The sequence below is a fragment of the Hyaena hyaena genome, unplaced genomic scaffold (genome assembly GCF_003009895.1).
Source record: "Hyaena hyaena isolate Hyena2069 unplaced genomic scaffold, ASM300989v1 scaffold_65, whole genome shotgun sequence".
Taxonomy (NCBI): Eukaryota; Metazoa; Chordata; class Mammalia; order Carnivora; family Hyaenidae; genus Hyaena; species Hyaena hyaena.
The window spans coordinates 461,383-489,136 of NW_024080697.1; the positions used below are offsets into that span (position 1 = coordinate 461,383).

The 27,754-nt window shown below is 38.1% G+C and overlaps 1 protein-coding gene across 3 annotated transcripts; it reads left to right on the top strand.

Moving 5' to 3' along the window:
* The first annotated feature begins 1,008 nt into the window (after positions 1-1,008).
* On the top strand, positions 1,009-27,754 carry PTGR2 (prostaglandin reductase 2). 3 transcript variants are annotated; one of them, XM_039232294.1, is made up of 10 exons: positions 1,009-1,095; positions 7,544-7,627; positions 9,553-9,671; positions 17,534-17,725; positions 20,830-21,000; positions 21,769-21,978; positions 23,055-23,176; positions 24,475-24,562; positions 25,948-25,987; positions 27,607-27,754. In XM_039232294.1, exons 2-10 carry the CDS (start codon positions 7,591-7,593, stop codon positions 27,681-27,683), a joined length of 1,056 nt encoding a protein of 351 aa, XP_039088225.1. In that variant the 5' UTR covers positions 1,009-1,095; positions 7,544-7,590; the 3' UTR covers positions 27,684-27,754. The 3 variants fall into 3 exon arrangements, with proteins under 3 accessions (XP_039088225.1, XP_039088227.1, XP_039088226.1); XM_039232296.1 differs by lacking the exon at positions 1,009-1,095 and adding an exon at positions 2,635-2,669; XM_039232295.1 differs by lacking the exon at positions 1,009-1,095 and adding an exon at positions 3,414-3,485.

A 27,754-nucleotide genomic window follows, 5' to 3' on the forward strand; every position in this document is an offset into this window, starting at 1 on the left:
GATGGTCTCTTAGGGTTTCAAGTCCCAGGTCTAATTCAGCATGGTCTCTTTAGGGTTTAAAGTCCCCGGGGATCCAAGCCGTCCTAGGAATAAGCCTTGCTCAACCTAGTTCAACACAAAAGGCAATTAATAATTAATGAAATTGAGAAATCAATCCACACTGTAGCAGGGGGACAGGAGTGCAAGGGCATCTGGCTCTAGGGGTCCCAAACAAATCAGGTTTGGCCACCTGCTGCTGGTACGTGCAGGTAGGCAGTGAAGGTCAAATCGATCACTGTCTTGGGGTCAGTCTCTCAAGGTCATGCTGGTTTAGGGCAGTCTTTACTGCTTGGGATGCTTTGCCAGCAGGATTTTTTTTTTTTTTGGCCTTATTTAAAAGATAGGCAGGAAAGAATTTAATCAATCAGAAAGTTTGAGGTCAAAAAGGAAGAGGTTGAAGTCCTCTTTCAACACTAGGTAATCCATCTTTGAGGAAGCTGGGATTTTTTTTTTTTTTTTTAAAGAAAAGGCAGCCCTTTGTAACAGAAGGGGTCATAGCCCAGCATCTGAAGAGGCAGAGGCGGTTTTAACCACAGCATTGCCCCTAACCAGCGGAAAAGTGGTCCACATCAGCTTTCCGAGCCTCAGTTTCCCTGTCTATAAAACCAGGGGTAAACCTGATGGGCTCTGTCTCACTGCAATTTTCCAATCTGAGGCTCAGGGAGAAGTCCATACAACGAATTAAATTCCTTCAAGGACTGCTGGAAGTGAACTCAATGCACAAGGCTGAATGATTTGCTCTTTTCGTCCAGACAGTATCGGCAGCCATAGGGCACCAATCCTGGTTAATTTACTAATACACTTTGCCCAGACAAGTGATGATCGTTTAAAACTCCGCATCTTCCCCACTTCTCTCAGAAACGCGGGAACCCAGGCGTCTCGCCTTAACTACAAACACCCGCCCCCCTGGAGGGGAGGGGTCGGGCCGGGGGCGGGGCCGGGGCGGGGAGCAGAGGTCTAGCGGTGCGCCTGCGTGGTGGGGTGGGTCCGCAGAGGTCTCGCTGCCCCCCCTTCGCTAGCTCCACGCCGGAAGATTTCCTCTCGAGCTGCGAGCTGGTGAGTGACGCGAGAGGGGGCCTCGCGCCGGGGCTGCTGGGTCAGCGAAGCCTGAAGCTGGGTTGGGGCTTCCGGGTGAAGGAGGATCTGGGAACCGGAGTGACCTCTGCTGTTCCTTCCGGAGCTGCTGCCAGGCTGGCATTATTGCCTACGTCCCTAGCTGGGTTCTCACATAGAGAGTCGTGACACCAGGCTTTTCTTAACCGGAAGCAACTTTATTCCTGCCCACACCGCTCACTTGGGTTCGTACCCGGAGAACTGAGCCCCGAATACCATACAGTGTAGTTTTTTAAAATCTATTTTCTACTTTTTTTAAATCTCCCATATATGGTAACAGATACAAACATGCCGTCTGATTAAGTGGTCTCCTGTTACAAGGTCATGAGGGATGTTGTCACCTACCCGCATAGCCAGTTTACCTTGAGGTTTTTTTTTTTCTTCATTTAGGGAGAGGACCCTACAACAACTAAGCTAGGGAATGCCCTAGAAAGAAACGGGGGCAGGTCTTTTTTTTTTTTTTTTTTTTTTTTAATGTCGTTGGGAGTAAGCAACCTTAAGTTTACAAGTAATTGGGTTTAAGGCGCATCTGGGAGGTTCATTTAACGCATATTTATTGAACACCTGCCATGTGCCAGAGGGTGAACATAAATCATTGAACAAACACACAAATCCCTGTCCCTTTGGCACTTAGAATCTGAAAAGCCGGTTTGAAATTTGGGCTGTTGATGCAGATTTTTAGTAATGTCCATGTGAGTGGTTGGTAGTGGAATTCAGAGAGGAAGGTGAGGTTAGAGGGAAAGGGGAAGAGCCAGGCAAGGATCCCCCAACCTGTTAGACTTGGCAGCGGAAGGAGGAAACCAGAAGAGTCAAAGTTGAAAAGGAGCGACAGGCTGGAAAGAGTGGAGGAAATCCCAGAGATTCCCCCCTTTTATAACAAGGCTGTGGTCTACAGAGCCATTTGGGCAGAAAAATTGAAGAAGATCAGGATAGGGAAGAGTGTTTTTGTTTTTGTTTTTTTAACATATTAGGAAGCTCATGTTATGGAAATGGTTATGTGTTGTGTTTGAGTGCGGGTTCCGGTGTCGTCGTTTGGGCAAGTTCTTCAACCTGTCTGTTCCTCCCTTTTCTCGTCTAGAAAATGGAGACAGACGATCCTCATAGGGTTGTTGGGTGGAAAGGTTAATTGAGACAATGATTATAAAAACTTTAGCTCCGTTCCTGGCACTTGGTAACATTCAGAGAACTGGCTTGAGAGAAGGGCCTTGGCTAAGATGCCACGTGATTAGAACCAGGGCGTGTACTCTGCTCTAGTTCAGTGCCCTTTTATTAATTCTAGGCTACAAGATTCTCAGATGACAGTCTTTATGAGCAGCACCGGAGTGAATTTTTCAGTTGGCCATTGATTTGGTGTTATTTTGGGATATTACTTATCACTAATTGGGAACCCCTTTAATATCATAACAACCAAATATGCTATGCTTAGCAGCAGTCAAGAAAGTTGGGTGTACTCCCCCCTCCTCCACTGGGGATGCACTTAACACCACCACCGCCTGTCTTCTGAGATCTAGAACTTGGTGTGTCATATTTTAGGATTTAAATTTTGTAACTAATCAATCCTTTATCCTTTAAATGTGTTGTTTGTTCTGCTGTCAAGGGATAGTGTGCAATTTTCTTAACCTTAGTTAATTCTACAGCTTGACAGTTGAAAACTTTCTAAATTAATACAGAAGGAGGGAAATTTAATAGTGTGCTTTTCATGCTGATAAACAGTATTTGAGCAAATCTAAACTGTGAATATTTTAAAGAAAACACACATTGAAAGTGATCAGTGAAGAGGGCAAAACATGAAACTTCGTTTGGGAAGACTCCTTTGATTGAGAATTATGATGCTGTTAATAACCTCTTCAGGGCAGTTATCTTTTGACCCAGCATCAATTTGGAAAATTTTGCTTTTTAATCTTCCATAATTTATACACAAGGTGATTCAGTAGCAAATTTCCGTTTAAAAATATGTTTAGCCCTACAAGACATTTTGGACTTCTTGATGTGAGGAGATAGGATGCACACAGCAACACCTTTAAAGAGTCTTGTCTAAAAAAATTGAACCTATGTCTAATCAAATCTCTAGATCTAACTACCAGTCAAGGATAGGGGGGCGGGGGGGGAGGGGGAGATAGAAGAATGAGGTGAATGATACCATGAGGAACCAATCATAGGACATTCCATAGACAAAGGAATTTAGCAACAAATGTTTCTTCAACAATCAATGGCATGAAATAAAAAAGGAGGGGAGTATGTGGATCTAACATGTGGACCTTGAATCCTGATTCCAGTGAACCAACTGGAAAAAGACATTTTTGAGACAATCAGGGAATTTGAATATGTACTAGGTATTAGATAATATTAAGGAATTACCTATATTGTCAGTTCTGTCAGGTTAATGCTATAGTGTTTGTATTTAAAATAATCTGTTATTAGAGATGGATAACTGGGATTTTGGGATGTAGCAGGATAGTGTCTGGGATTTGTTTTAAGGAGAAATAGGGAAATGCAGTCTTTTAGCTGGGCAAACATTGTGCCCAGAAAGAGAGAATGGAGGGTCGCCTGGGTGGCTCAATTGGTTAAGCGTCCAACTTCAGCTCAGGTCATGATCTCGTGGTTCGTGGGTTCAAGCCCCGCATCAGGCTCTGTGCTGACAGCTCAGAGCCTGGAGCCTGTTTCGGATTCTCTGTCTCCCTCTCTCTTTGTCCCTCCCCCACTCATGCTCTGTTTCTCTCTGTCTCAATAACAAATAAAAACATAAAAAAAAGAGAGAGAATGGATACTGAGGGCAATTAACTGTTAATGTCACAACCAGTGAGGTTATAAATCCATACATTATAAAAAGTTAAGAAGCAATATTCTTCATTCTATTTTACTGAATGTTGCTGACATTCTTTAGTTCTTAATTAGAAGCAGAATTTCCTTCCTCTAGAAAAGAGTACCTCCAGGAGGGTTGGACATCATTGTATGGCTGTATATGTAAAAACCCTGTTTAGGGGGAGATTGTGGGGCAATAGTGGAAAGAGTGAAGCATGTGAGGTCTGGGATGAGAAGATTCATAGTTCAGTCCCAACTCTTCTGCTTACCTGCTCTATGATCTTAGGTACAAACTGTACCTCAGCTTCCTCTGTAAAATGAGAATAGTAATATACTTACCTATATAATTTTCTTTTGTTTTAAAGAATTAGTAATGGAATCTGTCTGAAAGTTCTGTATAAATTATCTCCATATAAATACTGTGGCAAGCAAGATTTGGGAAAAACCCTGTGATGATTATTTAACATTTTTGGGGGGTTATATATAAATATCAGATCTATAGGATACAGAGGAAAATGAAGAATTCAAGGATCCTCTAAATTTAGAAACTAGATGAGGAGTAGAGTCATGTGTAAATGAAATTACCCAGTGATGCAAAGCAAGGGATTATTGAATACCAAGTGGATTTTACAGATGGTTGTCAAATGTCTAAGTGTGCTGGTGTATGAAATCTTTACAATACAAAATATAAAATTAGAAGTCATACTAAGAGCTAAATCTGTTGCAACTGTTATAAAAAATAAGTGGTTGAAAATTCCACACGTGAAAAACAAATAATCCAGTGAAGAAATGGGCGGAAGACGTGATCAGACACTTCTCCAAAAAGGACATCCAGATGGCCAACAGACACATGAAATGATGCTCAGTGTCACTCATCATCAGGGAAATACAAATCAAAACCATACTGAGATACCACCTCACACTGGTCAGAGTGGCTAAAATGAACAAATCAGAGGACTATAGATGCTGGTGAGAATGTGGAGAAACAGGCACCCTCTTACACTGTTGGTGGGAATGTAAACTGGTACAGCTGCTCTGGAAAACAGTGTGGAGGTTCCTCAAAAAGTTAACAATAGAAAAAAAAATTAACAATAGAACTCCCCTGTCACCCAGCAGTAGCACTGCTGGGAATTACCCAAGGGATACAGGAGTGCTGATGCACAGGGGCACATGTACCCCAGTGTTCATAGCGGCACTGTCAGCAATAGCCAAATCATGGAAAGAACCTAAATGTCCATCACCTGATGAATGGAGCAAGGAGATGCGGTTTATCTATACAGTGGAATACTACATGGCAATGAGAGAGAATGAAATCTGGCCATTTGTAGCAATGTGGATGGAACTTGAGGGTATTATGCTAAGTGAAATAAGTCAGGCAGAGAAAGACAGATACCATATGTTTTCACTAATGTGGAACAGGAGAAACTTAACAGAGGACCATAGGAGAGGGGAAGGGAAAAAAAATAGTTAAGGAGAGGGAGGGAGGCAAACCATAAGAGACTCTTAAATATTGAGAACAAACAGGGTTGATGGGGGGGTGGAGGAGAGGGGAAAATGGATGACGGGCATTGAGGAGGGCACTTGTTGAGATAAGCACTGGGTGTTATATGAAAATCAACTTGGGGCGCCTGGGTGGCTTAGTCAGTTAAGCGTCCGACTTTCGCTTAGGTCATGATCTCGCGGTTCGTGGGTTCGGGCCCCGCGTCGGGCTCTGTGCTGACTGCCAGCTCAGAGCCTGGAGCCTGTTTCAGTCTGTGACTCCCTCTCTCTCTGACCCTCCCCTGCTCACGCTGTCTCTCTCTCTCTCTCCTAGAAATAAATAAAACATTAAAAAAAAAATTTAAAAAAGAAAATCAACTTGACAATAAACTCTAATAATAAAAAAATAAAGACCCAGTTCAACTACAAAAAAACCCTTAAATTCCTAAATAAATAAATAAATAAATAAGTAAATAAGTGGTTGATATAATTGTTTTCCTTTGGGTTTCTCAGTGTTACTTACTAAAGATGATAAAACTAAATATCTAATGAGAGAAGACAGAAGTGGTAAATAAGTATATTAATTTTTAAAAATATAATGTTTGCTTAGTATCTTAAAAATCAAACAACTGAAGCATACAGGATGGAAATTTAAAAAAAAAATTTTTATGTTTTATTTATTTCTGAGAGAGAGAGAGACAGTGTGAGCAGGAGAGGGTCAGAGAGAGAAGGAGACACAGAATCTTTTGAAACAGGCTCCAGGCTCTAAGCTAGCTGCCAGCACAGAGCTTGACACAGGGCTTGAACCCACGAACCATGACATCATGACCTGAGCCAAAGTCAGACACTTAACTGGCTGAGCCACCCAGGTGCCCTTTTTTTTTTTTTTTTAAACTTTTAAAAAAACTTTTTAATGTTTATTTTAGAGAGAGAGAGAGCTAGCATGAACATGAGCAGGAGGGGGCAGAGAGAGAGGGCAGGATGGAAATTTTTAGGTAGTAGTTAAGAGATTGGTTCTGGAATGTCAGACAGCTTGGGTTTGAATTTTAACTCCACCATTTTAGGAAAGTGCTTAAACCCTTTAAATCTCAGTTTCCTCACTTGTAAAATGGGGATGATAATAATAATACTTAATAAGACTGTTAGGAGATTAAAAGAATATGTATTTGGGGTGTCAGGCTGGCTCAGTCAGTAGAGCATGAGACTCTTGATCTCAGAGTTGTAAGTTCCAGCCCCACAGTGAGTGAGGAGATTACTTAAAATCTTTAAAAAAAAGAATATATACATTAAATATTAAGTGGATGTATACATATATATATTTTTAAATAACTTTTTTTTTCATTGTACTCACAGTAGTGCTTGGGCTTTTCTCCCTAAGTCAGATAGTACCAGCACTGGAACTTCATTTTGCTTCTTTCATTAGCTCAGATTGTAAACCCAGAATAAACTGATCCTTTACTTACTTATTTGGCCATTCTGTATTTCACAATTTCCTATAAGGTGAGGATTTAAGAATGCTTTTAATATTTTTCTTTCTTTTTTAAGTTTTCTTTTTTTTTTTTAAATCCCTCCACCCAATGTGGAACTCAAACCCACAACCCCAAGATCAAGAGTTGCATGCTCTTCTGACTGAGCCAGCTACCACTGATGTTTTACTTTTATATAAACAAAACTATTAAAGTAATTTCCATTTTGACCAATGAATAAAAGAATTGTTGAAAATTTGGTTATATCTCAAGCAGCTAGTGTTTTTATTCTGCTACTAGATTTAATTTCTAGCTCTGGAGGAATATAGCATGTTTTCTTTTAATGAAGCCACAGTAGGAGGCTTAATCATGATGGTACTAAGATGAATGTGCTTGAATTATGAAGCCACAAACATTTTGTCTTCCTCAGTCTTTTGAACTTGTTCCTATTAGTCAAAAATTGAAATTAGATTTAGTCTTTCTTTACGTATTTGTTTTACGAGGCCAGCTCTGGCAGGAGACTATATATCTTTTCTGGATCCCAAAGATGGTTTTTCCTTTCCTTGTTCAGAATCATAAATATGCTTCCTTTTTTAAATTGTTGGATATTTAAAAACTTCTGATTTAAAATTTTTTGTTTATAGGAGTTGCTTCATACAGAAATCTTGTGAGACTGCTGTGCAGCAGGGTGATGATTATACAAAGAGTGGTATTGAACTCCCGACCTGGTATGTACTTGTCTGTAATGAATGAACAGCTGTGGTCTTTGGTAATTAGTAGTGAAAATGAAGGAAAAAAAGTAATAGTTAATGTGGTAAATTAAGGTAGGAAGGTGTTAACCTTAGTAGAAATATTAGAAGAAACTCTTTAAACAATATAATATTTAGTTTTTTTAGGTGATTACTTATAAGGCTATTTGTTGACCCCGAAGTCAGGCTCAGTGCTGAGTGTAGAGCTGCTTGGGATTATCCTTCTCATACCCTCTGCTCCACTTGCACATGCTCTCTCTCTCTCAAAAAAAAGAGGGGGCATCTGGGTGGCTCAATCATTTGAGCATCCAGCTCTAGATTTCTGTCAGGTCATGATGTCACATGTTGTGAGTTTGAACCCTGTGTTGGGATCTACACTGGCATCATGGGGCCTACTTGAGATTCTCTTTTCTCTCTCCCTCTATCTCAGCCCTTTCCCTACTCATGCTCTTTCTCTGTAAAAAAAATTTTTTTAAATTACATTCATTTAAGTTTCCATTTCTTCTTAAAATGAGGAAGGTAAGTTAACTATTTATTTTGGCTGATGTGGTATTTCTGTTATGTTGTAAAATTTGATTTTCATAATTTAAAAAAATGACTGTGAGTTTCTACTTTTTGAAATCTTAAAATTTTAAAACGAATGAGGTGACTTATCTGTAATAATCTTGAAAAAGAAATTTTGAAGTTGATAGCAGTATTCTATAGAAATTTCTTGGAGAAAATCATGAGCAATTGAAACGATTTAAAGAATTTATGCTGTTGCAGAGAAATCACAGAACAATATACATTTATTCATGTCTGTGTTAAAAGAGAGTTCTCTGGAAACGATGCTCAGCGTCCCTCATCATCAGGGAAATTCAGATCAAAACCACACTGAGATACCACGTCACGCTGGTCAGAGTGGCTAAAATGAACAAATCAGCAAATTCTAGATGCTGGCGAGGATGTGGAGAAACGGGCACCCTCCTACACTGTTGGTGGGACAGTAAACTGGTGCAGTCCCTCTGGAAAACAGTGTGGAAGTTCCTCAAAAAATTGACAATAGAATACTCCCCTATGACCCAGCAATAGCACTGCTAGGAATTTATCCCAAGGGATACAGGAGTGCTGATGCATAGGGAGCACATGTACCCCAATGTTCATAGCAGCACTTTCAACAATAGCCAATCACGGAAAGAGCCTAAGTGTCCATCAACTGACTAACGGATCAAGAAGATGTGGTTTATCTATACAATGGAATACTACATGGCAATGAGAAAGAATGAAATCTGGCCATATGTAGCAATGTGGATGGACCTTAGGGTGTTATGCTGAGCAAAATAAGTCAGGCAGAGAAAGGCACATACCATATGCTTCCATTTATAGGAGGATTAGGAGAAACTTAACAGAGAACCATGGGGGAGTAGAAGGGGAAAAATAGTTGGGGAGAGGAAGGGAGGCAAACCATGAGACTCTTGAATACTGAGAACAAACTGAGGGCTGATGGGGGGCGGGTGAAGAGGGGAAGGGGGGTGATGGGCATGGAGGAGGGTACTTGTTGGGATGAGCACTGTGTGTTATATGGAATCCAACTTGACAATAAAATATGAAAGAAAAAAAAAGAGTTCTATGAATCCTAGAGTTACCTTTTAAAGAACAATAAATACACTTCGGCTCAGGTCATGATCTCATGGCTTGTGAGTCCGAGCCCTGCATTTGGCTCTCTGCTGTCAGTGCAGAGCCTGGAGCCTGCTTTGGATTCTGCCTCCCTCTCTCTCTCTGTCCCTCCTCTACTTGTACTCTGTCTCTCTCAAAAATAAATAAACATAAAAAAAAAAACCCACAAGGAGATACATTTAAAAAAAGAGAGAAATAATTACATAGGAAAGTAACTTTTTTATTTCGTATTTTCCTTAATATTTTAGGAAAAAATGGTAATCCAGTGGCAGAAAATTTCCGAATAGAAGAAGTAAATTTACCAGATAATATCAATGAAGGACAAGTACAAGTGAAAACTCTTTATCTTTCTGTGGATCCTTACATGGTAAGAATCAGGATTTTGTGACTTGGTAAAAATTAATTTTATTTTCATATTTTTATGTTGCATCTGAATTTCATTGTGCAATCCTCATGATTACTATTTGAGCAATTATATCTTGATGCTTAGGGATTACAGATTGCCTTTGTTTTTATTCACTAGTGTTGTGGAGGAATGTTGTAGAAGAAATGTTTTCAGGATAGTAGTACATGTCATTAATCAGATTCTTTCAAATGTCCAGACCACTTCCCACTAGTAAATAAGATAGTAAATTAGGCTTGGAAGTTCTCTCAGATTGATCCAGTTTACAAGGCAGACTCTGTATAAGACCTTTATTCTAGTTTGTTTTTGAAGGAACAGACTCACTTATGCTATTTTTAGATAAAGATTTACTGAAAGATATCGTCAAGCACTACAGTTGAGAAGCCCCCAGGCACATTGACTTAGTCTCTATAAAGACTGATAGATTTGGGGGCACCTGGGTGGCTCATTTGGTCTAGCAGCCAGTTCTTGATTTCGGCTTAGGCCATGAGCTCATAGTTGTGAGTTTGAGCCCCATATCCAGCTCTGGGTGCAGCCTGCTTGAGATTCTTTCTCTCCCATTCTCTGTGTCCCTCCCCTGCTCTCGCGTGTGTGTGTTCTCTCTCTCTCTCTCAAAATAAGTAAATAAACATGAGAGAGAGAGAGAGAGTTTTTCTTCTTTTTTCCGTATGAATGCATTTTATTTCATTTGCTTGCTTGATTAGAACCTCTAGTACAGTGTTATATAAAAGCGGTGAGAGTGAACATCTTTGTCTTGTTCCTGATCTTAGGGGGAAAGCATTCAATCTTTTGCAATTAAATATGATGTGGGATATAGATGCCCTCTATCAAGTCGAGGAGATTTCCTCTTATTCCTGGATTGGCTTCTGATCTGTTGAGTGTATTTATCATAAAGAAGTGTTGGTTCTTTTTTTTTTTATTATTGTGATAAAATATATCTAACAATATGCCATTTTAACCATTTTTAAGTATAATTTAGTGGCATTAAGAGCATTCACAGTGTTGTGCAGCTGTTACTACTTTCCATATCCAGAACTTTCTCATCATCCTAAACAGAAACTCTGCCCATTAAGTAATAAAATCTCCATTATTTCCTCCCCTCAGAAGCAGTTTTAGATTGTCATATGCATTTTCTGCTTCTGTTGAGATGATCATGTGGTTTTTGTTTTTTAATCTATTGATATGGTTTATAAAACCATAATTACTAATTAATTAATTATATTAATTAATTTTCTGATGTTAAATCAATCTTGCATTCTTGGAATAAATGACACTTGGTCCTGGTGTGTATTTCCTTTGATATGTTGTTGGATTTAGTTTGCTACTATTTTCTTGAGGTTTTTTGCATCCATAAAGCTGTGAGACTATATTCACGGTCTTTTGTTTCCTTGTGATGTGTTTGCCTGATTTTGGTATCAGGTACTCTTAGGCCTCAGAATGGGTTGAAAAATGTTTCCTCCTGTTCTGTTTTTGGAAGAGTTTGTGAAGAATTGGTATTCTTCTGTGGTAGAATTCACCAATGAAGCTGTCTGGCTTAGGCTTTTCTTTTTGGAGAGTTTTTAAATGACTAATTCAATGTCTTTATTTGTTGTAGGTCTACTAGGACTTTCTATTTTTTCTTGAGTCAGCGTTAGTAGTTTGTGTCTTTCTGGGAATTTGCCCATTTCATCTAAGTTGTGTAATTTATTGCCATATGGTTCTTAGTATTTCCTTGTAATCTTTTTTTATTTCTAAAAGATAGGTAGTAATGCTCTTTCTTTCATTCCTGATTTTAGTAATTTAAGTCTTGTCTATTTTTCTCTTGGTCAGTTTAGCTAAAACTATGTCAGTTTTGTTAATTTTTAAAAGGATAAACTTCTGGTTTTGTTGATTTTCTGTGTTGTTTTCCTATTGTCTATTTCATTAATTTCTGTTCTTTGTACTAGTTTTACAGCTTCTTTGAGTATTTATGTAAAATAAGAAATTAAAAGAAAATCAGGATAGCTTATTCAATCCAACTGTGCTGGATCACTTGACTACTTTTGGGCAAAAATTACATTCTTAGCTCAACCCCTACACCAGAATAAATTCTAACAGGTAATAAAAAAATTAAAGAAAAAAATGAAACTGTAAAAAATTTTAGAAAAAACATGGGTTGGGACACCTAGATAGCTCAGTCGGGTGAGTGTCTCACTTCGGCTCAGGTCATGATCTCGCAGTCCATGAGTTCGAGCCTCGCATCCGGCTCTGTGCTAACAGCTCAGAGCCTGGAGCCTGCTTCAGATTCTGTGTCTCCCTCTCTCTCTGCCCCTCCCCCGCTCATGCTCTGTCTCTGTCTCTCAAAAATAAATAAACGTAAAAACAAAAAGAAAAAACATGGGTAAACAATTGAATGATATTGGGGAAAGACTGTAAGAATGACAGCAAACCCAGCTAATATGACAAGAACATGATTGATAAATAAAACTATTTTTGAAACATTGTATTTTGTAGAATACAATAAAACAGGATGTATAAAATCAAAAGATAAATGGCAAACTTAGACAAATTTGCAATAGAAATAAAAGATAATAATGACTGACATGCAGAAAGTTCCTATGTATTTGTCTGTGTAAAGGAGAAAGTTGGGCAAAGAAACAAATAGGCAATTTATAATCTCTTTCTATATTACTGTTCTGTACTATGCTTGCCTCCTGCTTTTGGCTTTTAGAGTGCCCTTGTAGGGCATAGAGAAAGTCCTGGTTTACCTCGTCTCAGGCTTCATTTATAGTGGAGACCTAATTGGCAGTACCCTTTTCTGCCAGGATAGTTATAGTGTTGGGAAGGTTCCTCTTCCCTCTGATCCAGGAGTGTGATTCAGGCTCTGTCTTCCAGTGATGCTTACCATGGAAAACAATTTGATGACTTCATTCAAAATTTTTCCCAGGGGTAGCAAGAAATTTTTCTTTATGGGCTAGGGAAATGAGGTGGTGATTGGTCTAGAACATTCTGAATAGACAAAATTTTTGAGTTGATACAGAGGAATAAATTAGGTAATTGATTTCCTATAGACCTAAAGATACTCCACCTTTCAGTAGAAGCCAAGACAAGCTGTGTCAGGCTATCTAGACTGTGTTGAGCAAATCACACCAGGAGAATAACTACCCCCAATTCAGGAGAAAATGGCAGCGCACTATTTATATTCAGAGTCAATTCTTTTTTTATAAAAAATTTTTTTTTTTAGCATTTATTCAGTTTTGAGAGACAGAGAATGAGTGGGGAAGGGACAGAGAGAGAGACACAGAATCTGAAACAGGCTCTGAGCCATCAGCTCAGAACCCAATGTTGGGCTCGAACCCACAAACCGTGAGATCATGACCTGAGCTGAAGTTGGATGCTTAACCGACTGAGCCACCCAGGCGCCCCGAGAGTCAATTCTTGATGATAACTAGTTTGGATTTCTTAAAACTTCAACACTTCAATATGTAAGACATAGTTCAGGGCATCTAAGGATTACATATGCCCTGGTGAACAAAATGTAGAGCATACCATTTAAACCCAGGATAACAAATACAGAGTAAATTAAGAAAACACAATTTACCAAAATAAAGCCGAAGTTCAAGGTTAGAAGGGTTTTAAAATGAAACAGAGCAGTCAAAAAGGAATAGTTGAAAACAAGCAGAAAGGATGTGTTTTTCACAGAATTCTCTAAGTTGCAACAAACTTCCTATTCCCCTATTCAGCAGAATTCCCTCTGAGAGACTTACAGTGAGATAAATTCGTGACCCAAAGATTTTAGGGATGATGATGAAAAATTAAGATTATGACATGAATTGGGTTCATGGTCTTCACTTCTAAACACCCCCAACTTCAAAACAACAACAAAAATCTCTTTTTCCTGCAGGGGAATGTCTAGCTCCTGTGTCCACTCATATCATGCTATAAAGCACTGAGTTTTTCTTGAGAACGTCTCTTTATTCTCTGTATTCATTTTGTCTGTCAGTCTCAGGTCCTGTAGATCCTACTTCCTAAGTACATCTCAGTTCAGTCCACTTCTCAGTAAACTTCAAAGACATATATCCAGTCTGAATCACTATTGTTTCTTTCTCTCCTAATGGAGTATCCTTGCAAAAACACTCTTTGTCCCCTTAGACCATCTTCCATGCTGCAGCCATAAATGGTAGTTTTATAATAGCAACTAATCATGTCACCTTTATGTCCAATGGCTTTCTTTTAGTCTTGAGATAAAGACTAACATTCTGGGCATGGTCTAAGAGGCTACATAGAGTGGTTCCTGTTTGCCTGCCCAGTCTTATCATACCCTACATTATTTCTTTCTCTTGTATGCTGGCCTCACTGGGCCTCTTTCTTCTGTAACACACCGTGCCCTCTTTGCTCAAGCCTTATATTAATCATGTTTTTCCTCTTCTGTATTTTTTTAATGCTTTCATATCTTAGGAGCCTTCCTAATCCTGGAGAGACAGCTCCTCCCAGCATATTTTTAGAGATAACAAACAATTTGCCTGGAACACAGCAACCACTTCCTTCATCCTACTCACACAGGTGATTTTCGCTGTCCCAAATCACCCCAGGGCTGGGTACCAGACAACTAGGGACCACCCTTATAAGCCAGAGCCCACTGAAATTATTCAAACTGTCTACTAAACTAACTCAAGTTTCCCTACCCTGTCTTGCCCATTTCTTCCTCCTAAAACCACAATAAAGACTCTGGGCCATGATCTCCTGTTGCTATTTTTTTCTTCCTGACTTAACTTTGGTGCTCCCCCATGTGGCCCTGTGTGCTCCTCCTCTTGAGAATTGTAAGTAATAAACTCTTCTTCTTCTTTTTTTAAGTAATACTTTTTTAATTTTTTATTTTTTGAGAGAGAGGGCACAAATGAGGGGATGAGAGAGAGAGAATTCCACAAGAGGCAGAGAGAGAAAGAGAGAGAGAGGAGGAGGGAGAGAGAGAGAGAGAAGTGGGGCTCACCCAATGTGAGGCTCAAGCTCACCTTAAGTGGGGCTCGTGTTCACCTAAAGAGGGGTTCTAACTCACAAACCATGAGATCATGACCTGAGATGAAGTCTGGTGCTTAACCAACTGAGCCATCCAGGTGCTCCAAACTCTTCTTTCAAGGCAGTTGGCTCTGTGTCTGTTGTTTTTCCATACCTGACTACAACAAAATCCTGAGTACAAATTAAAACAAGCCTTTATATGTGCTGTCCCTCTGTCTCCTGCTCCTTTCCTGTTACCTGACCAATGCCTATTATTCCCTTAAAGCCTACCTTAAAAAGATTTGCTTTGGTAAATCGCCTTGAACCCTCAGGCTAGTCCTTTTTGTTATGTTTTCTCAAAACAATACCTTGATCTTCAGCATTTCTCCTGGTTGTATAAAGAATTATCTGTGTAGTTATTAGATGTCTGTCTTCCCTAATAAAAAGTAAACTTATGAAGACATAGGTCTTATTTGTGACTGTATTTCCAGTGACTGGCATGTGTTTATTAAGTACTAATTTAAAAAAAATTTTAATGTTTATTTCTTTGTGAGAGAGAGGGAGAGACAGAGCATGAGCAGGGGAGGGGCAGAGAGGGAAGGAGACTCAGAATCCAAAGCAGGCTCCAGGCTCCGAGCTGTCAGCATAGAACCCAAGGCAGGGGTTGAACTCATGGACTGTGAGATCATGACCAGAGCTGAAGTTGGATGCTCAACTGACTGAGCCAGGCACCCTTTTATTAAGTATTAATTGAAAGAAGGAGAGAAGAAAATACTTTTGGTTGCTTTTACTAGATGTTGTTCTTAAAATGAAAAAAAGACCCATCAAATACATAACTCATTTTAATCACCATGTATATACAGTATTTTCCATAGTTATACTTAATGTATATGTGCATTTTTTTAATATTTAAGTCACTTTATGTATATATTTTCACATGATTAATTAGTCCAAATATTATGTTAGTGGTTATACAACATTCTATCATTTGCTTACCTATAGAAAATTACTGTTTGTACTTTCTCTGTCAGCCTTATTTAAGAGTCAGGTCCTTGGTCTGGTAGTATTCAGTGGCTGCTACACTTGCTTTCAAAGAATACTTGGGAGGCACACACAGTAGAAGTGTAGTTAATATAATCTCAAAGAAGCTTCTGCCTCAATTCCCTGTTTAATCATTTACCCTGGTGAATTGAACTCACATGGGAACACTTAGTCAAGTAGCCTTCTATCTTTTCTGTCTCCTGGACCACATGTACACCTCTATGTCTTGGCCTTCACGAGTGGGCAAGAGTGAGCCAGAGAGAGGAAGAGAGCCTTGACTGCTTCCCAGAGAAATCTTTAGTTCTAGTCCCATGGAAAGATGTGGTACCATTGTGACATTTTGTCTTTGTAGTAGAAGGAGGACATCCACCTGAAGTTACGGACTATGATATAGTACTTGGCCTGAAGTTGTGATGAAAAACTGCGTAAAAATTGTTTCATTTCTTTTGGGTTGTTTCCATTGGGGAAGCAGAATTGCTAGGCCAAAAGAAATGAATAATATTACAGTCTATATGTTGGTAATTTGTTTTCTATAAAAAAAGGACAGTTTTCTAATAGAAACATGTTAAATGTAGCTAATGTGCCACAACAATCCATTGAAACCACTGACACAGTATGTTGTATTATATTTGGTAGCATAATGTAATATTAAATTGGTTTAAAATTTTTTAACAGCTTTGTTGAAATATAATCGTATATCATAAAATTTTCACATTTAAAGTGTATAATTCAGGGGTGCCTGGGTGGCTCAGTTGGAAGAGTATGTGACACTTTTTTTTTTTAATGTTTATTTATTTTTGAGAGAGAGCAAGTGTGTGCATGCACACGAGTGGGGTAGGGGCAGAGACAGAGGGAGACAGAGGATCCCAAGTGGGCTCTGTGCTGACAGCAGAGAGCCCATGCAGGGCTCAAACCCATGAACTGTGAGATGACCCATGACCCAAACTGAAGTTGAACACTTAACTGACTGAGCCACCCAGGTGAGAAAATGACTCTTGGTGTCAGAGTCATGAGTTTGAGCCCCAGGTTGCTCGTAGAGATTACTAAATAAATAAATTTTCAAAAAATGAAGTGTACAATTCAGTGGTTTTTAATCTGTTTACAAAGTTGTTTAACTCTTACCACAATCTAATGTTAGATCATAATTAAATTCCTTTCTAATTGTACTTCTTTTTTAAAAATTTATTTAAAAAAATTTTAGGGGGTGGCAGGCACCTGGGTGGCTCAGTTGGTTAAGCGTCTGACTTCATCTTAGGTCATGATCTTGCAGTCAGTGAGTTCCAGCCCTGCTTTGGGGTCTGTTCTGACGGCTCGAAGCCTGGATCCTGCTTCAGATTCTGTGTCTCTGTCTCTGCCCTTCTCTCCACTCACACTCAGTCTCTCTGTCTCTCAAAAATGAATAATCGTTAAAAATTTTTTAAAAATAATAATTTTTAAAAAATATTTATTTTTTGAGAGAGAGAATGCAAGCAGGGGAAGGACAGAGAAGGAGACGGAGACACAGAATTGGAAGCAGGCTCCAGGCTCTGATCTGTCAGCACAGTACCCGATGCAGGGCTTGAACCCCATGGACCTTGAGATCATGACCTGAACCAAAGTTGGACACTTAACATCTAAGCCACCCAGGCGCCCCTCTAATTGTACTTCTTTACTTGTTAGAGAGGGGATACATTTTTTAAGGATAAAGAATAACTGAAAAGAAGATAGAAATTAAGATAAATTTAACACTTAACATTACTGACTATATACCTTTCTTTTAGTCACCAGATAAATTAATAAACTGGACAATAGTATCAGCCAGAATTATCCTCATCAACATTTTCTTTTCTTAGCGTTGCAGAATGAATGAAGACACTGGCACTGATTATATAACACCTTGGCAGCTGTCTCAAGTGGTTGATGGTGGAGGTATTGGGATTATAGAAGAAAGCAAACACATACGTTTTACTAAAGGCGATTTTGTGACTTCTTTTTATTGGCCCTGGCAAACCAAGGTTATTCTGGATGGAAACAGCCTTGAAAAGGTGATGTATAATATACAGTACAGTAAAATCTTGGTTTGTGACCATAATTCGTTCCGGAAACATGCTTGTTATCCATAGCACTCGTATATCAGAGCAAATTTCAAGAATCATTGGTTCAGGGCTGCCTGGGTGGCTCAGCTGGTTAAGCGTTCGACTTTGGCTCAGGTCATGATCTCACAGTCTATAGGTCCGAGCCCTGCGTCGGGCTCTGTGCTGACAGCTCAGAGCCTGGATCCTGCTTCAGATTCTGTCTCTCCCTCTCTCTCTGCCCCTGCCCTGCTCACTCTCTCTCTCTCTCTCAAAATAAAAACATAAAATAAAAGTATCATTGGATCAGTTGTGATCATGTGACGTTTGACGTCATGTACCACTCGTATCGTAAGACATGCGCATTTATCAAGTTAGAATTTGTTAGAAATGTTTGCTTGTCTTGTGGAACACTCGCAGAACAAGTTACTCACAATCCAAGCTTTTATTATCTGGGTCTTCCCCTCCCTATAAATCTTACTTTGTGCATTTGGCATTCAGTTCAGTTTGTTATCAGGGGAAAAAAATAAAAGCATATATTTTCTTTTAGATTGCTGCTAAAACGTGGAAAACCTTTGTTTCTTTTCCAATGTTGGCCATAACTATATATGACAGTTCTTAGATTATCAGTGAATAGTGTTGTTTTCCATATTTATTTCTGGAATTTTACATATATAAAATAAAACCTGAATTGTAAGCATCAAAAAAATAATTTATATCAAGGGAGCCAGAAGGTTCTTTATAGCTGTATGCTTTAAAGTTTCCTGAGAAATTGCCACTTGACTTAAATTCATTTAGTTTGTGCTTAAAATTCCATTTTGTATCACAAGTCCAGAGTTCGGTGTCTGCTGTTAGTTGAATTATGTGAAATTACTAGTACTTGCCTGTTTTGATGTATAAAACCTGGCAGCTTCATGTAATTCAAGCCAATTCATGTCATCAGGGAAGATATCTTATGTCTCTGAACCTTAGTTTCCTCATGTGCAAGATGAAAATAGTAACTGTCTCTCAGGGCCTGGAGCCTCCTTCGGATTCTGAATCTTCCTCTCTGTTCCTGCCCCTCCCTCACTCACTCTGTCTCTCTCTCTCTCTCTCTCAAAAATAAATAAATAAAACATTAAAACATTTTTTTTAATTTAAAAAAGAAAATAGTAGCTGTCTTACAAGTGAATGTGTAAATTAAATGCTATGATAAATATGACTAAGATGTTCTAAAAAGCTTAATAAAATTTTAGTGTTTTTTATTATTAGAAATTCTTTTTTTTATTTTGTTTTAAGTTTACTTACTTATTTTGAAAGAGACAGAGAAGGGTGCGAGTGGGGAAAGGCCCAGAGATCTCATGAACCATGAGATCCTGACCTGAGCTGAAATCAAGAATCGAGTGCTTAACCGACTGAGCCACCTGGGCGACCCTATTATTACAGATTCTTAAAATCAGTTCAAGGTGACTGTTAAGGTACAAATGCTGTGTGGGAGATGTTATAGAATAATTTTCGACTTAATGATACCAGTAAAACATATTTAACAAAAACTTCTTAGCAGGAAGAAATATTCAGCAGGTTCTGGTTTTCCCTGTCATTGTGCTGTGGAGGGAAATGGGGCAGTTAGGGAGAGCTTCAGCATGCTTTAGGCACAGAGGTTAGAAATGAGGAAGAGAAATTCAGAAGGGATGGAGAAAGGATATTTGCTAAATACAGACCTGTCTCCCAAAGTTTTTATATTGGCTTTACTAATAAATAACTATTACCTGCATGAAATATATTTGTGTACTTCGGACCTTACTAAGTATTGTTGACTTTAATATCTTGATTACCTTAATGTACACACAAGATCAGATAGTCAGTTAAGATTGCTGAATACAAACTGCCATTTTGTTTATGGCATTGTTTAACTACAAATCAAATTAAGGTGGTGAATCTTCTTTCTTTAAAAAAGCTTACTTATTTATTATTGAGAGAGTGAGCAAGAGAGGTGGGGAGAGAGAATCCAAGCAGGATCTGCACTGACAGCACAGAGCCCAAAGCAGGGCTCTATCTAATGAACCATGAGATCATACCTGAGCTGAAATCAAGAGCCGGACACCCAACCCAACTGACTGAGCCACCCAGGCACTCCTGGAATTACTCAGAGATTTAAAAACCTTCCTACTTTGCCTAGTATTTTCCCCATAAGTGTTTCTTCTTCTTCTTTTTAAATATACTTGGGGGCATTGGTAAGAAAGAACGGTTAGGGGCTTTCATGTAGAATTCTTCAAAGTTTTCTTTTCTTTTCTTTTCTTTTTTACTATAAAGAGAAGTAATACTCATTTGTTTTTTTACTTTGTACAAGTAAATTATAGAATTTTAAAAAGACTGGAGAATGGTTCACTGTTCTAGAAATGATATTGCGTTGTTTGTTAAAGTCTGCTTTTGGAATGCCGTTACAAAATACCATAGACTGGGTGGCTTAAATGACAGAAATTTATTTTCTCAAAGTTCTAAAAGGCTAAAAGTCTGAGATATAGGTGCTGGAAAATTTGTTTTGTAATGAAGCCTCTCTTCCTGACTTGCAGTTGGCTGCCTTTTTGCTGTCTTCACAGGGCATTCAGCCTTTCCTCTGTGCATGTGCAGAGAAAGAGCTCTGGTGTCTCTTCCTTTTCTGGTGTCTAAGGACACAAGTTCTCTTGGATTAGGGCTCTTCCCTTATGACCTCATTTAACCATTATTATCTCCTTAAAGACCCTGTCTCCAAATATAGTTATTTTTTAAAATTTATTTTTGAGAGAGAGAGAGAGAGAGACAGACAGAAAAGGCTCCAGGCTCTGAGTTATCAGCACAGAGCCTGATGTGGGTCTTGAACCCACGAACTGTGAGATCATGACCTGAGCTGAAGTCGGATGCCTAACCAACTGAGCCACCCAGGTGCCCCCAAATATAGTTATTTTAAGGGGTAGGTCATCAACATAAGAATCTGGGGGAACACAACTCAATCCATAACAGTTTTTCTTTACCTTGTTGGCTTAAAATAGGAATTCCTAGTATTATTTGTTAAAGTTATATGTTTTATTTTATTATTTTATTATTTTATTTTATTTTAGGTAGAGCCACAACTTGTGAATGGACACCTTTCATACTTTCTTGGAGCTATAGGTATGCCTGGTTTGACTTCCTTGATTGGGATACAGGAGAAAGGTCATGTAACTGCTGGATCTAATCAGACAATGGTTGTTAGTGGGGCTGCTGGTGCTTGTGGATCCTTGGCTGGGCAGGTAAACTTTCTGAGAATTATTTGATTTTCTAAGAAAGTGAGCTTCTGGAATACATGTATATAATATGTAATATAAAATATAAAATATATTATTTTATATATTTCTGGTAGAAATGATATTATTACCGGCTTAGACTTTCTTCATAACAATATGAAAAATGTAGATTTTTGTATCTTGTTCTCCGCATGGTAAATGCTAGAGTGTTGCTCTAATAAATATGAGGAAGAAACCCATAGAGTACCTATCTGGAATTCCATGAATTAAAAGACAAACTCATATTTTGAAAATGAATCTTCAAATAAGAAAGCACTTACTGAGTTTTAGAAATACAGTAAAGATTATGATAGAATTGTAAAGTATATTGTTTTATGAATAACAGTTTTTGTTAAGTATGGAAACCATTGAAACAAAATATTTTATCATAGTAGTGGTTTTAGTTCCTCATAGGCCTGAAAAATATTGAATTGCAAGATAGTGATGTTTTGAGTCTGACTACTTCTTTTATGAAATCAGCTTTAAATTGTGAGATTTTAACATTCAAACTAAGTCTAATTTTAGCCAATCTTAATTTCTGTTTTTAGCAGTAGCATTATATCTGGTCTCAATTCTTTTGGTTTCAGATTCTTGTAAGCCAGAAACCCTGTAATCTAACCTAAATTGTGGTGAACACTCTCATATACTTGTAATAGCTTACTTATATACTTTGACATTTTTACACGTAGATGTGGCAATAGAAAGTTGTTTAATTTTTAAAAACTTCCTCCCTAGATTGGCCATTTGATGGGCTGTTCCAGAGTGGTAGGAATTTGTGGAACACAGGAGAAGTGCCTCCTTCTGACCTCAGAATTGGGCTTTGATGCTGCAATTAATTATAAAAAGGGGAATGTGGCAGAACAGCTCCGTGAATTATGTCCAGCTGGAGTGGATGTTTACTTTGATAATGTTGGTGGTGACATCAGCGATACAGTGATAAGTCAGGTTGTTTGCCATTTTGTTACAAACTTGAATACTACATTTTATTTGATGTGCTTTTTACCTGATACCAAAAAAAACCCTATAAAACTGTAAGGTTTATTGTGAGAAATTACATAATGATCAGTATTGTAATTGATACAGAGGAGCTTGCTCTGGAAGGACAACTACTTCCATTTGCTTCCAGATTTGTATATGAGCATCAATTTCAATTCTTTGATAGCAGTATTATATTTTTCACCTGCAATTTATTTTTATCAAAAACTACATGGGGAGCCTGGGTGGCTCAGTTGGTTAAGTATCGGACTTTGGCTCAGGTCATGATCTCCCTCTCTCTCTGACCCTCCCCTGTTCACACTGTCTCTTTCTCTCAGAAATAAATTTAAAAAAATTTAAAAATTAAAAAAAAAAAAAACTACAGTTGGATGGGTGTGTTCCTAGCTGGCTTGGTTGGTTGGGCATGTGACTCTTGATTTTGGGGTTGTGAGTTCTAGGCCCACATTGGGTGTAGAAATTACTTAAAAATAAAATCTTTAAAAAAAATTGCAGTTGTATTGTTCAAGTGGTGAAATTTTGACCCTCATTCCTCATCCACTAATTCACTCACAGCCATGGCCTCTGACTTTGAGTAGGGAAAGGATTTTCATAGATTATGGTTATTTACATATTTTTATTGACAGTATTATAAAATTACCAACATTAGCTATTGACATGGCATTGTCCTTTCCTCTATGTAAATTTATCTGCAGTTGAGGTTAAATTATTTAAATCCAAGGAAATACTTTACTGCTGCTACTAACAGTAGCAACAACAATGATAATACCGGAGTAATTCTTTTGTGCATTACCAAACTCTCATGTACCTCTGTTCCTTTGGAATGGACCTGTTTCCAAGCTAATTAAAACTCTTAAATACATATAAGGAGTAAATCTTCAAAGCAAAATCAATTAATTGGCACCAAAGGATTAAATATAGTGATCAAGGAGGCTTTGGCTGAAGCAGCCATAAAATCAGTAAACATTGGAAAGGCATGTATCTCAGGGTATAATCATCGATTTTTTTTTTTTATTTTTTCTGAACAGATGAATCGGAACAGTCATATCATCCTGTGTGGTCAAATTTCTCAGTACAACAAAGATGTGCCTTATCCTCCTCCACTACCACCTGCTGTGGAAGCAATCCAAAAAGAAAGAAACATCACAAGGTATGGTCTGCCTTTTTCCCGTTATTACCAGATTTTCCTGAGTTTTAAGATCATAGATATATATGAAATGTAGTGTTCTTCATATATAATTGTTCCTTATTGAATAAAACTTGAAAATGGACATTTTTTTTAGTATTTAGGGTTTTGTTAACTAGAGCCCTGGCAAAAAACTTTCTTTTCTTTTTAACATTTATTTATTTTTGATAGAGCATGAGTGGGGTGAGGGTGGGGGGTTATAGAGAGAGAGGGAGACACAGAATCCAAAGCAGGCTCTAGGCTCCGAGCTGTCAGTACAGAGCCCTTCCCAGGGCTTGAACCTACGAACTGCAAAATCATGACCTGACCTGAAGTTGGATGCTTAACAGACTGAGCCACCCAGGTGCCCCCTGGCAAAAAAAACTTTCTAAAAAACATATCTGTTCAATCAATCCTTTGCAAGTCTTTTTCCCCCCAAGTGATAGAAACTCAACTCACATTGGCTTAAGTGCAAAGGAAGTTACTTGACTCATATTTCTGAGCAGTCCAGTATTAGTATTGGCTGGACAGAAGGTTTGCATAGTGGCATCACCAAGTTTTTCTCTACCTTTGGGCTGTGCTTTCTTTTGGGTTGGCTCTGGTCCTTTATCTTCCCTTGCAGCAGAGCAAGAGGATGACTGTTACCTCTAGTTTTATATTTTACCAAATTAGTAACCCAAGCAAAAAGAGAACAGCCCTCTTCCTCTTTTTTTTAATTTTTTAAACGTTTTTATTTATTTCTGAGAGAGAGAGAGAGAGAGAGATAGCACGAGCAGGCGAGGGTCAGAGAGAGAGAGGGAGACACAGAATCTGAAACAGATTCCAGGCTCTGAGCTAGCTGTCAGCACAGAGCCTGATGTGGGGCTTGAACCCACAAACAGCAAGATCATGACCTGAGCTGAAGTCAGACACTTAACCGACTGAGCCACCCAGGTGCCCCTCTTCCTCTCAGTTTTATTGAGTCCCAAAGCTGATACTTACTGACTCAGACTGGGCTGGCTTTGGTCACAGGAGAGTGGGGAAGGGATATTACCCACAATGTAAAATCACAGTGCTAATTACCATACAGGGTTGTAATGCTAGCCAGACAACACATCAGAAGCCCACTATACTTGGAGTGTAGTTACGTGTAACTACACCTAAAACTGTATCTGACCTGATTCTGTGTGATTAAATCCTAATGTTTGAAAGATTAACAGATATTAGAGTTCTGGAATGATTTGATTTTAAACTCTTTCACCCTCCATAGTCTCTGATCACTATTCTTTTCTTCCCCACTGCAGAGAAAGATTTCTGGTGTTAAACTATAAGGACAGATTTGAGTCTGGCATTCTACAGCTGAGTCAGTGGTTTAAAGAAGGAAAGCTAAAGGTAGAACTTGCTTCTATCCTTTATTAATATCATTGATACTGATATGCTTGATATACTTTTGTATTATTTGAAATTATTATAGCGAACATGTTAGCTTCATAATAGAAATTACTACCAAATTGTACTGAATATTGTAAATTAAGTTTACTCTCAGGTGAGTATAACTTCCTGATTGAGAAATCCTCTCCTGTCAGTTGCTTTATCTAAAATTTTATTAATTTTTAATTTTCTTAGATTATAATAGGTGTTTTTTAAATCAAATTTTAATATTCATTAACAAATATTTATGGAATGCTACTGTGTTTTAGAACCTGTGCTTTCTGAATTTTATTTATTTGAGAGAAAGAGAGAGAGAACCAGCGAGGCAGGGGTAGAGAGAGGGGGGGACAGAAGATCTGAAGTGGGGTATACGCTGACAGCAGAGAGCCTGATGCCGGGTTTCAACTCATGAACCGTGAGATAATGATCTGAGACAGAGTCGGTAGCTTAACCAACAGGACCACCCAGGTGCCCAGAAGCTGTGCTTTCTCTCAAAAATCTTTTAGGCACCCTCCTTGTACTCCCCTACCTCACCACCACTATACTTCTTTCCTGCCCTCCTGGATAGCCTGATATATCTCTTGGTTGCTGGCTGAAAATCAGGAGTTATTAATCTGGGGTCCAGAGACCCTGACCTGGGATGTTCTTGAAACTTGCTAATGATTTAGGCAAAGTTATATGTGTGTGTGCTTATGTTTATATACTTTGTTTTCTGAAAAGAGGTTACAGAGTTTGTGATGTTACCAATTGAAGATTAGACAATGGGAAAATGGGATTTTATTTTTATTTATTTTTAAGAAGACTTTATTTTTAAAAATTATTCAGTAGGAAACTTTTCTGTGCTATGTCCATGAAATGAAGAATATCTATTTTTAATCAGAAAGTGCTAAATAGTATTGGTGCCCTTTGCCAAAATGAAGAATATTATAGGTGACCTTGAACACCTCAGGGGTTAAGGGTGCTGACACTCTCACCCTCCATGCAGTTGAAAATCCTCATATATCTTTTGACTCCCCTAACACTACTAGTAACCTACTATTGACCAGCAGCCTCACTGATAACATAAACAGTTGACTAACACATATTTTGTATGTTATATTGTATAATTATTTATAAATATGTATAATTTATACTGTACTCTTAACAATTAAAGTAAGTTAAAGAAAAGGTTATTAAGAATCTAGTTACAAGGAAGAGAAAAACACATTTATAGTACTGTATTTACTGAAAAAAAATCTGTGTATAAACGGACATGCATAGTTCACACCCATGTCATTCAAATGGTTAACTGTAAATAAACATGCTAAAGTATAAAGAATACTGTATTTGGTTATTTTGATTTACAGATTAAAGAGACTGTGATAAATGGATTGGAAAACATGGGAGGTAAGATGAATGTGGGTTTATTTATTGCATGCATGAGCACTTAGCACAAATATTCCCTTTTTTCCTTTAATTCTACTTCTCTGGGATTTTTTCTTTTTAAATCATTTCTTTCTTTCCTGTAAAACCATCCTGCATGTTTACTTAAATAGATTAATGAAACTTCATTAAAGTTCATCTTAGTGGTATTTAAGAAAGTATTGTTTTCACATTTCAGGTCATCAATTAAGTGTTTCTTTGATTGTGAAACAAGTTATGAAACAAATATAAGTGGGGAGTCTGCGTGGCTCAGTCGGTTAAGTGTCTGACTTTGGCTTAGGTCATGATCTCATGGTTCATGGGTTTGAGCCCTGCATTGGGCTCTGTGCTGACAGCTAGCTCAGAGCTTGGAGCCTATTTCAGATTCTGTGTCTCCCTCTCTCTCTGACCCTCCCCTGCTCACGCTGTCTCTGACTCTCAAAAATAAATTAAAAAAAACTAAAAAAATTTTTTTTTAATTTTTAAAAAAGAAACATAAAAGTATCATGAAAGTCATTTAGCTTCTAGGTAACTCAGATTGAATGGTTCTAAGGCATCATAAGATTATATTAAACAGATTTTCAGTATTTAAGGTTTTTTTGGCCTAACCTACACAGATGTCAACATTCTTTTGTCTGTTTCAAATGAAAGAGATTAGATCAAACTGATTTTTCTTTACCTTTTTAGGAAAAAATATCTAATACATTTGGTCAATATGTTTACTAAACAGAACTATACATTTTACTCATTTTCCTGGCATAACAGATGCTTATTTTATTTAGTAAAACTTTATGGCTAGATTTCTATTATTGTTAATTTTAAAAAATATTTATTTATTTATTTATTTATTTTTTATTTTTTAAATGTTTTATTTATTTCTAGGAGAGAGACAGCATGAGTAGGGGAGGGTCAGAGAGAGAGGGAGTCACAGACTCTGAAACAGGCTCCAGGCTCAGAGCTGGCAGTCAGCACAGAGCCCGACGCGGGGCTCGAACCCACGAACCGTGAGACCATGACCTAAGCGAAAGTCGGACGCTTAACCAACTAAGCCACCCAGGTGCCCCAATATTTATTTATTTTTGAGAGACAGAGACACAGAGCGTGAGCAGGGTAGGGCAGAGAGAGAGGGAGACAGAATCTGAAACAGGCTCCAGGCTCTGAGCTGTCAGCCCAGAGCCTGACGCGGGGCTCGAACTCACGATCCATGAGATCATGACCTGAGCTGAAGTCAGATACTTAACCGACTGAGCCACCCATGTGCCCCAGATTTCTATTATTTTTAATAGTAATTGAAAAATTGTTTTTGCTGACATTTTATCCTCATACTTATTTGCTTCTAGTCTTCAGATTCTGTAAACAGTGAACACTGAGGTAGATACCAATTAAACATTTCTAGTTTGGGTAAAAACACATTTTTAAGTTGTAAATTGAATTAGTTTAGTGGCTTTGCCAATATTTCACTTTAGGTTCTTTCATGAAAAGTTCCTTCTATTAAAATCATTGAATAAATTATTCAAATTAATTGCATGTGTTTGACCTACTGATAAACATGTATGATAGTGACATTTAGGTTTTCATATAACCTATTTTTTTTTTCTTTCTAGTTGCATTCCAGTCCATGATGACAGGAGGTAATATCGGAAAGCAGATAGTTTGCATTTCAGAAGAAACCTCTTTGTAACATGCATAAGCAGTTTCATCAAGGAAATACACAGATTTCATTTTTAAGAAATTTATAAAAAAAATCTTAGA